Source organism: Mastigoproctus giganteus, chromosome 5 (genome assembly GCF_048544385.1).
Source record: "Mastigoproctus giganteus isolate SK-2022 chromosome 5, ASM4854438v1, whole genome shotgun sequence".
Taxonomy (NCBI): Eukaryota; Metazoa; Arthropoda; class Arachnida; order Uropygi; family Thelyphonidae; genus Mastigoproctus; species Mastigoproctus giganteus.
This window is the reverse complement of record NC_143579.1, coordinates 186,153,100-186,169,052: the sequence shown is the minus strand read 5'-3', so window position 1 is coordinate 186,169,052 and position 15,953 is coordinate 186,153,100. Positions and strand designations below refer to the sequence as shown.

General features: G+C 38.3%; 1 protein-coding gene across 1 annotated transcript in view; it reads left to right on the top strand.

Annotated features, from left to right (window-relative positions):
- The first annotated feature begins 5,738 nt into the window (after positions 1 to 5,738).
- The window catches only part of LOC150085929 (arylsulfatase B-like), a 167,309-nt gene continuing 157,094 nt past the window's right edge, over positions 5,739 to 15,953 (top strand). Inside the window, exon 1 of the mRNA XM_090373587.1 lies at positions 5,739 to 5,923. Coding sequence (XP_090229713.1) covers positions 5,919 to 5,923 — 5 coding nt within the window. The 5' untranslated portion in view covers positions 5,739 to 5,918. The remainder of the gene's footprint in view (positions 5,924 to 15,953) is intronic.

The window sequence follows — 15,953 nt, the reverse complement described above, 5'->3', positions numbered from 1 at the left end:
ACAGGTGTTTTGGGCGTCGATGGATTGGTCGTGGTGGACCCGTTGCCTGGCCCCCAAGCTCACCTGATTTATCAAGCCTTGATTTCTTTCTGGGGGGGGGGGGGCCTTCAAATCTATCGTGTGTGAATCGCCTGTGGAGACGGAAATGGATCTCGTGGCGAGACTCGTCTGCGCTGCTGCTACTGTCAAAGAAGCTCCAGGTGTGTTCGACCGTGTCCTCCAATCCATGCTTCGAGCATCTGTTGTAACATCATGAAATGCATCCATCTCGTACTCCATTGTTAATACTGTATTATGTCAAATAAATGTTTGCCACTAATTACTGTCTTATGTCATTTCTGCTTCTTGTGCCTCTGCTACTACTTTCCCGTGACGTTTCCGGTTATGGATTCCTTTGCGATTCACATTCCTTTAGATGTTACCTACCTACCCTAAACGTTTGTACCAAGATTTTTGAGACACCTACATATATATATATATATATATATACATGTGTGTGTGCTGGTACCACCGGTTTTGGCTCCCAGTGGTACGGGATTTGCTGGCATCCACTGGAATTGGTTTTTCCTACAGTGGATGCGGGATTCTTACCTTGTCACTTTCGTTTCACAGCACGCGTATTGTTGTGGCCTACTTCCTCGTGGCGTGGACAGGTACTAGGGAGCAGCCATCCTGGTGATCGCTTCTCCCTATTAGCTAAGTGGCCAGATACAACAGAATAAGACACACTTCGCAGACTTATATCTGGCCATTTCACAGAGCTCTGTACTCATCAAAAACCAAACTATTATATTTAGGCCACCCGAATAATTAAATTCATCTACAGTGCTGTGTCTTATGTCGTGTGTTCTATGGTCGATTTGTCTGTTTGGTGGACGAAAAACCTTGCTATCTGCGCTTGAGACCGACTAACTCAGCCACGGAGTGAAAAAAGTCCATTATAGTTCCTCGCGTCATCGACAGGATTCGAACCCGGGGCTTTTCCACCCGGTGTGGGGAGGACAGTGACGCTACCCACGCAGACTCTGTATTCATCACAGTGTACCATGGCGGAGTTGAACTAATGTTTTAGTGCCGCCCTACATAAGACACAACACATGTCCACATATATATGCAGTAGCGCCTGTGGCAAGTGGTTCACTTGCGCACCTTTAGCGCCGGGCCTGATGGACTATGCCACATAGCTCGCAGTATAAAACGCTGAAAAGCTTCCTATGCTAGACCAGTGGTAATTTTCATCTGGTTGTTCAAGGCAAAGTCATAAAGTAGCAGTTATGGGACGTAGTAAATATATGGAGTTTCGCTTACCTCGCCTACCCACCGCAACTGGGTAGGCGAAGTAAGCGTCGCTTACAGGCGGCAGTTCAGGAGGGCACCAAATTTTTTTTTTGACATATAAAAGTCGGACCTCTTTTAACGAACTTCTTTATAGAGAAATTTGATATTTAGCGATTTTTTAAATTCTTCTGGGTAGTTACATTTATAATAGTTTCAGTAGAACGAAGAAAATTTCCATATAACGGACGGATTACGAGAGACTTTACTGGGAACTCATTGTTTGCACCTATTGAGGCTATTGGGTCAATTAGTGCTGCTGCTAAGCACGAATTAAAAGCCAAAGGGATTAGTTTGTTGTTTCATTATATGTGAGATACTGTATGTTGTAATTCTTTTCTTTTTCAATAAATTAATGGTAATTATTTACGTCCTCTTTTATTTTTTAATCGAAATATTTTGGGCCGGCAAATTGGATTTCGCTTTCTGGCGGCACATAGGGTCGCAGCGGCCCTGGTCGGTTGCCAACAACATAATATATATTATATTTTTTCTGTTTATACTCCGGGACGACCAAACAGTCAGAGGAGTTAACAAGATAGACAGAATACAAGAAACAGCACCGTATTCAGCAGTCACGGGCTTGAACCCCGGTCACTGCCGACCAACAGAACTGTAAAGGATTACTCAAGGTAATCCTTTACAGATCTTTGTTCATGATGAGCAAAGGGTAAAGCGTGTTGCACAGGCTAAACGGCAGGTCACTGTGCGACAGTTGACATCGCAAAATAATATTGGGAATGCAAGAATAATATTCCAAATGACGATGTGCCGCACACTCAGACATACGAGGTTCCACAGAAGACGATCCTCTCTTCACCGCTGATCATCGCAGATGGCGAACTAGTTGGTCACTGGAAGACTGGAAACGAGTGTGCTTGTCTGACGACTTTGACCACCGAGGCTGGTGGCGGTGCTTAATATGAAGCATGTTTTGCTGCCAAAAACTAGGACCCCTGTTGCGTATGGAGCACAGTTTCACTGGTGCGATTTTTTTTTTTTTTTGCATGTGTGTCTTGTTCTTAATTGCAGTCTCCAGGGTTTGCCCTATATACTGCTGTATCGTCTGTACTTGACAAATAGAATAATTAGAAGTCTTCGGCAACTAGAAGAGAACCACCTGAAGAAGAGTTTTAAGACTTACGCTGGCACAGAACGGAGAAGACTACTGGGACTGACTTCTTTCTTGAATGAAATCAAAGTGGACAATTCAACTTGAGACTTCATTTGAAAATAAGAAAATGTACTGAGAATAACTAAACTGTGGTGAAAAAGACTATGACTAGGAAATCATGTATATATGTTAATATAATTGTTACAATTGTTTTGCTAGAACATCCTCCTAGCATTGGAGTGATTGATCCCGGTTGACTCGGGACCAAAATTACATATCTCCTAAGAACAGGAGTGTTTGATCGAGATACTCAGACCATAAATGTATGCTCTATAACTACTAGTTTTTTTTTGTTTTTTTTGCTGGCTCTCAGGTAAGGGCAACCTGGGAGCGGGATTGCAGACACTCGCGAGTATTGCACTACCTCTGGCGGGTGCGAGATTTTCGGTGGTAATTACACCGGTACAGGATGACTGTACCCAGGCCCGGTATAGGGATGGGTGCAGCCAACGTATGGGCAGCAGCTGCCCATACGTTGGCTGCACCCTGGTGGCATAATAGCCTGACACAAACAAAACAACACACATTAATATTGCACACATACACTGACACTTTTCAGTCCCATTATGCAGAGTTTCTGCACCATAACAGAGTACAAAGGTGAAGATGGGCTAACGCCTAGGAGCCACCCCGATATAAGAACACACACACACACACACACACACACACACACACAGTACCTTGATTACCATTTTATATATATATATATATATATGTGATAATGTCTATAAAACTGTATATAATCTTGTATATAAATTGTTTATATCATGAGAATGTTCATAAAATTGTGTGTGTAAATAAATGGAAAAATGTACTTGACAAATGCCAAAGTCGGCCGTGTAAATATTATGTTTGTTGTGTTGTGTGCTGGGACCTGCCGACTTTGGAGGACAGCAGACACCTGGTCGGCTTCCCCCTGCCTCCCAACATCAGCCACATGCCAGGAACTATTATCCAGGACGGATCTCACACCGGACTTTCCAGAAAATTCTGGAAAAGTCCGAAAGAAACATTGAATAAAAGAGAAAATAGTTGGCATAGAGGGGTAAAATGGAAGGGTGAGTAGACAGAAAGGTAGAGGAAGAAAGAAGGAGACATCTCTAAGAAAAGTAGAAATTACAAGATCAATGAAGGAAAGTAAAAACAAAGATGGTGAGGTCTATCGGCAGCCGTTAGGAGACCATGTGCACCCTGCCATGTTGCATTTTTTTTCCTAACAGAAACGGGATCTTCCAAGGCGATAATACGACTTGCCATCGTTCCCGCACTGTGCACGAGTGGTTCGAGGAACACAGTGAAACTCTCATCCATCTTGATTAGCCACCAAATTCGCCTAACCTCAATCCAATCGAACACCTGTGGAATATTTTGGAACGGGAAGTGAAGCGTATGGACACATAACCGTCATCTGTTCCAACACTGTTGAAAGCCTTGCAGGTAGCATGGCTGCAGATCCCTACCGACGTCTTCAGACATCCAGTGCAGTCAATGACTAGGCAAACAGTGGCTGTTATCCGTGCAAACGGTGGTCCAGCCACGGTATTAGGTGGGCATAATTCATTGATCACTCAGTGTGTGTGTATTTCATCCAAAAAGAAGTTCTTAAGTTCGTTACGATGATATTGCAAAGACAGCTGGAAAGTGCTTATTATTATTATTTTCTTATTCAGATTATATCTGAGTTCGATTGACAAATTTTTTTAGAAAGTTAATTCTACTAGAATTTTAATAATTACATAATACTAACCCTTAGTTTTTGCTGTCACTAAAGAAGTGGTAAGAAAATACAATCATATACATGTTTCAATTCAGAAATAAACGTAATTAAACCAATGTAGGTTTGAGTGTTGTATTATTTTATTATGTATAAACCAATGTAGGTTTGAGTGTTTTATTATCTTCGAACAACAGTTTACCTACGCATTTACCACTCAAGGAATGTCCAGCAGAATAGGATGTTTCTGTTAAATGACACCAGGGTCCATCTCGCTTATTTTAATTAAAAATAAGCGGGATAGACGTTGGTGCCTTTTAATTGAAACAACGCAAATATAAATCATAAAAAAATCAAATCTACTTGAAATTATTTATACAGCAGACTCTCGATTAACCGGGTTCAGAATAACCGGGACACTTCAAGACTCCAAATAAACGGTAAAAAAAAAAAAAAAAAATCAACCAGAAATCAAAATAATTCAAGTAATAACTAGAATAGGTATAAACAGATATTTTGCAAGTCGTAAATAAGCGGCATTTAATTCGTTTTTGTGTGTCGCGTCGATTGTTGTGTTCCGTTGCAGCCCAGATGGACAAATTTTGTTTCGTTGTTTATGTCAGGGATGTCGGAATTTTTTTTTATAGTATTTTTTTTTTTTTTTTTTTGTTTAAAAATCGCGAAAATGACGGGTAAACGCAAAAGAGTTGCGTTTTCTGTTAAACGAAAACTTGAAATTATTCAAAAGTTTGAAAACGGTGCATCTGTTAAATCTCTAAGGAATCGTTATAATAAGGATGTATCGAAACGGCCAAACATTAACAAGTATCGCTTATGTGGTGGTAACACACTAGGTTACCGATATGCATGTTACTATATGAGCCCGCACACTACCACAAAAAATACACAGTCAATTATATAGACTGTAAAAATACAGTCAATTATATAGACTGTAAAAATACAGTCTATAGCGATAGTACTGTATACTGGTTGTGAATTTTTTTTTTTGTAAAATTCTTTACTCCAACTAATCATAGTGTTACAATCTGTGATATTTTTTATTATATTTTGGGCCAGATAATTCTATCTTAATTAGCATTGACATTACCGAGAAATATATATACAGTATATCTCGTTATACAATTCTCGCAGTTGAACAATAGCTGATATGAAATGTCCGCATTGCAGTATCACAAGATTGTTGCTATAACATTATAGGTTGCGTCAACATTGGATTGAGCAACAGGATAAGGAACATATTTCCAACTATTGTGAAACCTCATTCGTTGGCACAACGAATTCGTATATAAAAGAGAGTAACCAAAACAAACGCTCAGTAGCTGCACCGTACGTGGTTCCGCTGGGAAAAGTCGGCGCAACTAACTTGCGTTATGACCATCTGGAAACATGTACTAGCTTGGAACAAATCGCGTATGTACTTCTAGCTTACTTCTTACTGGCTTCTTGCACTCGTACCATTAAGCGACCTTGCAATCGCTTTTTAGCGCTATGAGGTGGGGTGCGAGTAGCGGGAGGCCTCCCCAACTAAGATTATCCGTTTCCGCTGTTTTAAAATCGAGGTATGGAGTCTAGGTTGAGGAGGCATAATATGCGACAGTTGTAAAAGGACAGCTTACAGGAGAATTCACGGAATACAGCAGACCGGTCAGATTCTTTGAATGGGTTGTAAAGAAAATGACGTAAGCTTATAAACATTTATTGTTGATGAGATTTTCAGATTTCTGTGTTTCAGACTCTATTCGCAATCAGTGGCGATCCCAGGTATGGTCTAAAGGGGATATATCCCCCCCCCCCCACCATTCTGATCAAAATAATGAAGATTTTTTTTTTTTTTTTATCGCTACACGATGACTCAAGGGTAGTGATTCTCTGGATCCAGAACACAGCTTTAGCCTCCCTACTGTAGCAAATTTTGGTAATCCCACCACAGTTCGCAACGTAGCGAACTTCCGTAATAATATTTTAGACTACCATATTTTATTCTTGTGATTTGTCTACTTACTGATCAGTGATCTGGTATTTTCCACGCTTATAGTTAATCAATCCCCTCATAGCGCAAATGTGGTGGCGAGCAGTGTTGCCAACTGTTAAAATACTTCCCGCTAGCCGCATGCTCAAAATCCACTATTTTTAATACTTATCCCGCCAACTTTTTAAATTTTCATTTGGGTTAAATCCTATTAATGGGGGCCATAAAAAAATTTAAGACCCTACATTATGTCCAGACAAAAACCTCCAAATTGCATATCAAATGCAGTTTATTCTGAGGAAGAAGTGAAAAATAATAACTACCGTTTAACGGAGTTGATGAATTTATGCAGTGGCAATATTAATCACTTGATTTCTTGGTTGGCGAAAAATCACATTTTGCAAAGTACAGCTTTTGGTGAAGTTTGCAAACTTGAAATGCGGCTAACAAAAAGTAAATGAAAACTGATATGTTTAGATGGGGTTGTAAGAAACATTGCCGTAAAACAAAGAGTATTAAACATAAATCATTTTTTGATGATAGTACATTAGCGTTATCTCAAAATTTATTATTTCTATACTTCTGGTCCTAAGATTGGTCTCAAGATCGCATTGCTCTTCATTTAAATATCAATAAAAAATAAATAAATTAAAAAAAAAAACTGTTATTGGAAAATGCAAAGATCTGAGGGAGATCTGCATGATATCAATAATTGATTATTCAGAAAATGGAATACCTATCGAAGTTGAAATCGATGAATCAGCATTTTTCAAAAGAAAATATATAATAACCCCAGGGACTCACATTTGGTGAGTATGGGCTTGGGATACCCAGGGTCAGGCCTGAGCTGGATATCATCATCGTTCTCCTCATTCTTGGTGTTTCCCTTCTACTTCTCTCTCTCTCTCTCTCTCTCTCTCTCTCTCTCTCTCTCTCTCTCTCTCTCTCTCTCTCTCTCTCTCTCTCTGTGGCTAATTCATTAGATTTTTTTTCACATTTTAGATTAGATTCAATAATTAAAAGCTATGAACCAACGGTCATATCGTTTGACCGAGAGTGTAACTACGTATTTAAATTGTTGTGGTTCCCCTCAGGGGATCCCTGAATAATATAAAACCGATTCTTCCCTTTATAAAAAAAAAACTATTAAATAAGATATCCCTACTATGTTTAGGATGTATATCAATAAAACATTTCGATTATGAAATATTTATATTGTTAAATAAATATTTCTTAATTTAAATGTTACATTGCCAAAATATATAAAATGCTAAACATATTTTAAATTTTTACATTTAAACTCATTCCGATAAAAAAACCGCTATCCGCTATTACATATTTTAATCCGCCAAACGTGAAGCAATTCCGCTAAACTGGCAACACTGGTGGCGAGTAGGGATACCACATGTACATAGTGAAAAGAGTACCGTAAATCAATGTTAGTTATAATGTATCAGTGCGTTATATTTCAGGCGCGTTAGATTTTTTTTCCTTAATTTAATTGTTTTTTATTCCTATTTTTCTGTGATTAAAAGAAGTAAAAAATATCGGGTAAAACTGCAACAAGATCTAGATAATTTGGGCAGATGGGCTAAGAAGTGGCAACTGAAGTTTAACCTTGACAAATGCAAAGTACTGCGTATGGGTAGAAGTAACCCCAGAGAAACGTACCAACTGTGTGTTACTACACTTAAGGTGCTAGAAAATGAAAAAGACCTGGGAGTAATTGTGCAGTCAGATATGAAGTTTTCTGAACAATGCAGACATTCTGCCAAGGCAGGTCATGGGGTTTTGTCAATGATTTATAGGAACTTTGCTAGCAGGGAGGTGATTGTCCCTCTGTATAAGGCAATGGTCACGCCACGCCTTGAATACTGCATACAGGTCTGGAGGCCTCATTTTAGGAAGGATGTAGATTTGCTTGAGCGTGTACAGAGAAGGGCAACAAGATTGGTGAGGGGAATGAAGGGATCCTCTTACCAAGGGAGGCTTAAGTTCTGCAAATTGCAGTGGCTGGAGACTAGGCACCTGCCCGGTGATCTGATTGAGGCGTATAAGGCCTTGAATGGGTTGAGCATGCTGAATTCTGATGGGATCCTTCCACTTGTTCAGATTACGAACCTAAGGGGGGTATAAATTCAAATTAAGAAAAGATAGATGTAGAATAGATGTGCGGAAATTTGCCTTTAGCCAGCGGGTGGTTAATTGCTAGAACAAACTTCCATCTGTCATTGTGGAAGTTGATAGGTTAAATAAATTTAAGGAGGAACTGGACAGGCATTTGGAGGGAATGGTGTGATTTTTTTTTTTTTTTTACCTGATGCTGCATAAGCTCGTACACTTGCTTTCTTGCACCAGATGCCACTACTACTCCAGATTAGGGTGGCTAGCAAAACAGAAGGCAACGATTGACAAGTTGTGACTCCGCACACTCCCCGCTCAGTTTTCCTAGTTTGATATGTTTAGGGTGTTTTCCCCCAACTTACCGCTGTTTTTAGATGGCGAATTCATTTTCCGATTCAAAAACAGCGGGATGGGGGGGAATAACATCCTACCGAAGCTAAGCACCCCGCTCATCGATGACACAAAACAATCAAAGAAAATGCTTCCACAATAATCACCCAATCACAGAACCCGATTGCACTGATCAATTCATTGATCACACAGTGTGTGTTTCATCCAAAAACAAGTTCGTGACGATGATATTGCAAAGACAGCTGGAAAGTGCTTATTATTGTTATTTTCTTATTCAGATTATATCCGAGTTCGATTTAAAAAAATTTTTAGAAAGTTAATTCTACTAGAATTTTAATACTTACATAATAATAATCCTTAGTTTTTGTATAACTGGATAACTTTTGTATAACTTAGTTTTTGTAATGTTATAAAATACAATTATATACATGTTTCAATTCAGAAATAAACATAATTAAACCAACGTAGGTTTGAGTGTTTTATTATCTTCGAACAACAGTTTACCTACGCATTTACCACTCAAGGAATGTCCAGCAGAATAGGATGTTTCTGTTAAATTACACCAGGGTCCATCTCTGTAAGATGTAAAATCTTACAAGTAAATTGTATATAAAGATAACAGATTGTCGTCCCCAAACTGAGAAATTTAATAAGGATACGTCAGGAATAGTTATATTGTAAAATAAAATATAACAAATCAAATAAATTGAACAAAGTGGATCGTTAAAAATATGGGGGAGATTAAATTAAGGAGAGGGCTAATTGAAGGGAAGGGAGAGTCATGGGAATTACTGCACGAAATTTCAACCAACAGATGGATAAACACTCAGCTATAAGTACTGTAAACAAATCTGAAGGTCTAAAACGGGTAGTAGAGCCATCAGTAAGTAGCAGTCAATAAGTGTCGCTAGAGAATAATGAAAGGTGAGCTGAATTAGTCGGAACATCCCTTTGATCGGAGACAAGCAGGAAAGGGAAGTGACCCGTATGCAAACGAGTGAAGTGTATGGAGAAATAAGCCTAGTCCGTAATCGGAAGGTAGTGAAAGTGGCCAGGTGCAAGTAAGTGTTGTGCAAGGAGAGAAATAACCCTAGTCCATCATCCCAAGGCTCAACTAACTCAACTAACTTTTCTTAACTTACTGACTGTACTTAAACTTATCTAAAGGTCAGTGAGCTGAGAAGGTAAAGTTGTAATCCTGAGCCCGCCAGAATAGCTGAACCGAAGGCTATGTAGCAGTATCGAAGACCGGCCCATAAATTCCTAAGAGACTCAGTGATGCCCTATCCAGATGTAGACTACAGCCCATTGAAAAACGAAAACCCTAAGATGAGTGCCCTTGGCAAAGATGATGACAGTCCCAAACAAGGAGCGAAGGCCCAAAACAGAGAAGCCCGATTCGTAAAATTAAGTAAGTGACTAGTTATATAGTATTCTCCCTCACAAGTAAAGGACTGTAGGAAATCTAGCATCCAATTAAGTAGAACGTTTAGAAAGATACTTTGAGATATATATATATATGTACAAAATATATACATAATGTAGAGATAAGTTAGATAATAATTGTAGTTTGACAGGTATAACTACTTAAATTGAGAAAGTAGCTAAAGGGGAGGAAACGGGTGCTTAATGATAGTTATGGTTTTGATTAATTAGACATATGTAGAAAGGTAAAGGAGAGAAATCGGATATTTGTTATTAGTTATTGTCTAACATATATGTATGATAAATTTTGGAAGGGAAGGGTAGAGAAATACAGAGAAAGAAATAGCCTTCTGAATGTACCTAACCCTTGGGACAAGCATTAGTCCAAAAATTGATGTTAAATGTACTATTTATCTCGATTAGAGAAAGTTTGTGAAATTATATTCCCCAACTAAATGAATCAGAAGTTAAGAGTGAAATTTCTAAATCAATTTATAAGGTAAGAATTTGACTTACATAGGAGAAAGGGTGTTAACTAAACCTCTTAAGTATTTATTGATCATGTGAAAAGAAAGAAGAAACTATAGCAGTTTTCTGTAGGGATATTAATTATGTTGTGTAGAAAGGAAATAACCCTTCTAGTGAAACCCAATGTATTAAATTGCATATATATATCTGATGCTACATAGGCAAATTTGAATAATATTAGTATGTGCCTAAGTTTTGATCACTTTATCATGTTGTATATATATATATATATATGTAAATAAACTATGTTATTTATTAATTAGTGAGTCTGTTATTCTTGAACACTCAGCTTTTCCGAAGGGAATTTTGCATAATTGAGAAGTTCCCTTGAATCTGGAATTCTCCTGTGAATCCAAAGTCAAATGTGTAAGTGGGGGATATAGAAGAGGGGTCTATATAAATAATAGGGAACAAAACAAACAACTAAGAATATTTAATATTAGTATTAAATAAAATCACAAAGAAACAAGTAAAGATTTTTATTTCCCCCCCCCCCCACATCTCGCTTATTTTAATTAAAAATAAGAGGGATAGACGTTGGTGTCTTTTAATTGAAATATCGCAAATATAAATCATAAAAAAAATCAAATCTACTTTAAATTATTTATACACTTCAAGACTCCAAATAAATGACCAAAAAAAAAAAAAAAAAGTCAACCAGAAATCAAAAAAATTAAAGTAATAACTAGAATAGGTATAAACAGATATTTTGCAAGTCGTAAATAAGCGGCATTTAATTTGTTTTTGTGTGTCGCGTCGATTGTTGTGTTCCGTTGCAGCGCAGAAGGACAAATTTTGTTTCGTTATTTATGTCAGGGATGTCGGAATTTTTTTTTATAGTAAATTTTTTTTTTTTTTTTGGTTTAAAAATCGCGAAAATGATGGGTAAACGCAAAAGAGTTGCGTTTTCTGTTAAATAAAAACTTGAAATTATTCAAAAGTTTGAAAACGGTGCATCTGTTAAATCTCTAAGGAATCATTATAATAAGGATGTATCAAAATGGCCAGACATTAACAAGTATCGCGCGGAATTGAAATTTGTCAATAATAATGTATTGTAGCAGTATGTTATTAGTCATTCCCAAGTTACGTAAAACTCAACGAATTAAGAAGTCCTGGAACGTATCTCTTACGTATGTCGGGGACTTTTGTATTTTTGGATTAACCAGAAAATCGATTATCCGGGATTTCTTTTTTACCATCTATCCCAGAAAATTGAGAGTCTACCGTATAAATGTTTTACACTTTGAACGAAATAGAAACAAGTCATTGCTCCTTTCCTACAATTACTGAGCTGCTCATTTCAACAGTCTTATTTTTAAAAACTGTTTTTTTTTGTTTTGTTTTTTTCGGAAACTCTGCCAGTTTACGTAGGTCTGTTTGGAAACTTTTGAAAACGAATAAATTTGGATGCATTTCATAGCATTGAAACGGAAATAAAAACTTTCACATGCGTTTATTGCATGTTCAGTCTAGGAGGAAAAGTGGCATTTTCTGTTGTATAATTTTCGACTAAGCAATGAACCACAAGCTCATTTCCTCAAAATCAAAGGTGAAACAGTCTCCATCTTCATGCGCAGGTGGACAAACCAAACAAACAGCACATTCATTATATTCCCTTGCCAGACCTAAATTTTAGATTTTTCTTAACCATGCCTGTTCGAGATGAGCTGGAGCCCATTACTGCTTCATTTGGCCTAAGCTTTAATTATCATGTAGAAGTAAAAAAATAATAATAAAAACATATACACTGAGTGATCAATGAATTATGACCACCCTGAAAACTGAATGCGACCCGTTGACCACGTGAGGTACAAGAGAATGCGCGGTTTAGTCGACCTAAGTAGCATAGGTAAGGTGTCAGTGGGTTAGTAGGTGGTAAAATTCCGAGCGTGATGGGTAAAAGGAAGGATTTATCGGACTTCGATAAAGGTCGATTTACCAAACGGCTGAACTGGTGGGGTTTTCGAGAGCCGCCGTAGTTAAAGTGTATCAGGACTGGCATCAAAATGGTCAAATAGCGATCCGACGGCAAAACTGCAAAGGTCAGAGAAAGGTTAATGTTAGAAATGAGTGCCGAGTCCGAGGACTCGAACAGACACAGAACTGTTGAAGAGTTGACTAGCCAAAACAACATGGGCCAACCAGGAACAATATCTGGCATGAAAATGCGTCGCACGCTCGCACGTATGGGCTATACCAATAGACATCCCCCACGGCATCATGTAGCAGTAAAAAAAAAAAAAAAAAAAACATATACACTGAGTGATCACTGAATTATGACCACCCTGAAAACTGAATGCGACCCGCTGACCACGTGAGGTACAAGAGAATGCGCGGTTAGTCGACCTAAGTAGCATAGTTAAAGTGTCAGTGGGTTAGTAGGTAGTAAAATTCCGAGCGTGATGTGGGTACAGTATAAGGAAGGAGGAGTGCGTCCGTTGATCATTATTTCGCCCCACACGAGAACACCGCCTCCTCCGTAAAAAGTGTCCCTTTCTTTGACGTTGGAGGGATGGTACGGCATTCCTCGTTGTCTCCAGATGAAATAACGTCTAAAATCTATTTGGAGGCTAAAATGAGACTCCTATTTTAGTGTTAATAGTGTCTTCGTCGACACCGATAACAATAAAATATTCGTGAAAAACATTTTGTTGAGCAGTGCAGTGTGAATTCCTTGCTAACATTTACTTTAGAAGTTCCAATATGTTTTAAAATCATATTAAACTTTATTTTAATAAAATAATTTCATTTTTAATAATTCACTTTCCAACTTAGTTGGAAATGAATGTGTAAGACTTCAAGTATTATTTTTTATGTAGTAGAGAAACGGGAAGATATACGAGAGAGTGTTGATAAGTTCTTGGTCTATAATAGAAAGAAACAAGATGATCCAATTATGTGTATATAGTTTATTCAACATATTCGCCTTTCAACTACATACACTTTCTACAACAACGTTCCAGCATTTTTAAACCTCTCAAATAGAAACAGAAAGACTGCTCCTCAAAACCAGGCTTCTGTTGTTCGTATGATGTCATCGTTTCATGCAAATTTGATACCCATTAAATGTATTGTGAGATTTGGAAAACAGTAGTAATGCGAGCCCGAAGAAGCCGAGTTCAGCCAGTTTGGCGACCCATTTGACAAAAAGCTTCTGCATATCCAAAATATCATGAATACCATATCCAACATATTCCTGGAGTGTCAGTTATTTTAGCAGAAATTTGTCTGTCAGATAGTATTATAGTGTTAATGGAATCAACATTTTCAGGCACTATCACAGAAGCTGGTCTACCTGTCCTCTGCATCCTCAGTGTCAAGAAAACTCGTTTTTAAATTTTGCAACCCATCTTTTGATGGTTGAATAGCATGAATACTGTTTTCCTAACGTCGGCAAAATACCAGCATGAATTTCTTTGATGTTTTCCCTCTATCGTTCAATCTTCAGTTTTGCTGAAAGACATTCTCAACCAGCAAAAAATTAAAAATGGATATTAGCGTTTTTTGAGGCAAATGGTTGTTTAACATAAAAAGATACGCTCTTTCATAATTGGACACGCGGACAGGGCTAGCCAGGCGGGTAAAGTGCCTGCCTGGCAACCCAAAGGTAGCGGCTTCGAATCCCGCCTCAGGCTTGGATCAGAGTAAAATGCAAAAAACCTTTGCGAGGTGCATTATGGCCACAGAAGCCGATGCCCAACAACTCACAACCCATTGTCAAAGGGGGGGGGGGAACTGGAAGTTGGTAGTGCCAAGAATTCATCAGCACGCCCTCTTATTAGTATCATATGTATGTATTATTAGTATCATTTATATGTATATACTGTACTGTATACTGGTATTTTCAATTACACAGGAAACATTTAGGCCTATGTAAAAAGTAAACAACTAAGAAAGAATAGAAGCAGCGAGTTTAAGTAACCTTTCATTGCATAAAATTTTCTATTTCGGTCCCTGATCCTCAGTAATTTTCGGAAACTGAAGGAGAATTATCACAGTTTCAGACACACCACATAGCACGAGACAATATAGAATTAAAGGTGAAATATTTCATCAGGTCGTTCAGTGCTCGAAATGAAAAATTTTCGGAAACAGAACACTAGTCAGGATAACAGAACAGAAAATAATAAAAGGCAGCTAACATGTATACATGATTTTAACGATGCGTCTGACAACTAGAATACGTTCCAGCTTCTATTCTGATTCACACAGATAGTAGTAGTAGTAGTGATAGTGGCATGTGATGCAAGAAAGCAAGAGCTTATGCAGCATCAGCCAAAAAAAAAAAAAAAATTTACACAACAATTCCCTCAAAATGTTTGTCCAGTTCCTCCTTTAAATCATTTAATCTATCAACTTCCACAACGATAGATGGAAGTTTGTTCCAGCAATTAATCACCGGCTGGCTAAAGACAAATTTCCGCACATCTGTTCTACACCTGTCTTTCCTCAATTTGAATTTATGCCCCCTTAGGTTCGTAATCTGAACAAGTGGAAGAATCCCATCAGAATTCAGCGTGCTGAACCCATTCAAGGCCTTTTACACCTCAATCAGATCACCTCGCAGATGCCTAGTCTCCAGCCGCTGCAATTTGCAGAACTTAAGCCCGTCTTGGTAAGAGGATCCCTTCATTCCCCTCACCAGTCTTGTTGCCCTTCTCTGTACACGCCAAGCAAATCTACATCCTTCCGAAAATGAGGCCTCCAAACCTATGTAGTACTCAAGGCGTGGCCTGACCGTTGCCTTATACAGAGGGACAATCACCTCCTTTTCCCTGTTAGCAAAATTCCTGTATATCATTGACAAAATCCCATGACCTGCCCTGGCAGCCTGTCTGCACTGCTCAGAAAACTTCATATCTGACTGCACAATTACCCCCAGGTCTTTTTCTTTTCCCTGAGTGTAGCACCTCACAGTTGGTACGTTTCTCTTCAGTTATTGCTACCCATATGCAGTACTTTGCATTTGTCAATGTTAAACTTCAGTTGCCACTTCTCAGCCCATCTTCCCGAATTTTCTAGATCCCGTTACAGTAGCACACTGCCATTACTGTCATTAACAACCCTGCAACCTTTGTATCATCTGAAAACTTCGACACTAGGCCTGATATATACCTTCATCAATATCATTGATAAATATAAAAAACAACAGTGGACCCAACACCGAACCCTGTGGTACTCCACTAATAACATTAGTCCACGAAGAGCAGCGCCCATTGATTACCACCCTTTGTCTTCCCCCACTCAACCATCCTTTTATCCATTGTAGCAATTTACCCTTAATACCATTCTGCTCCAATTTGGATAGT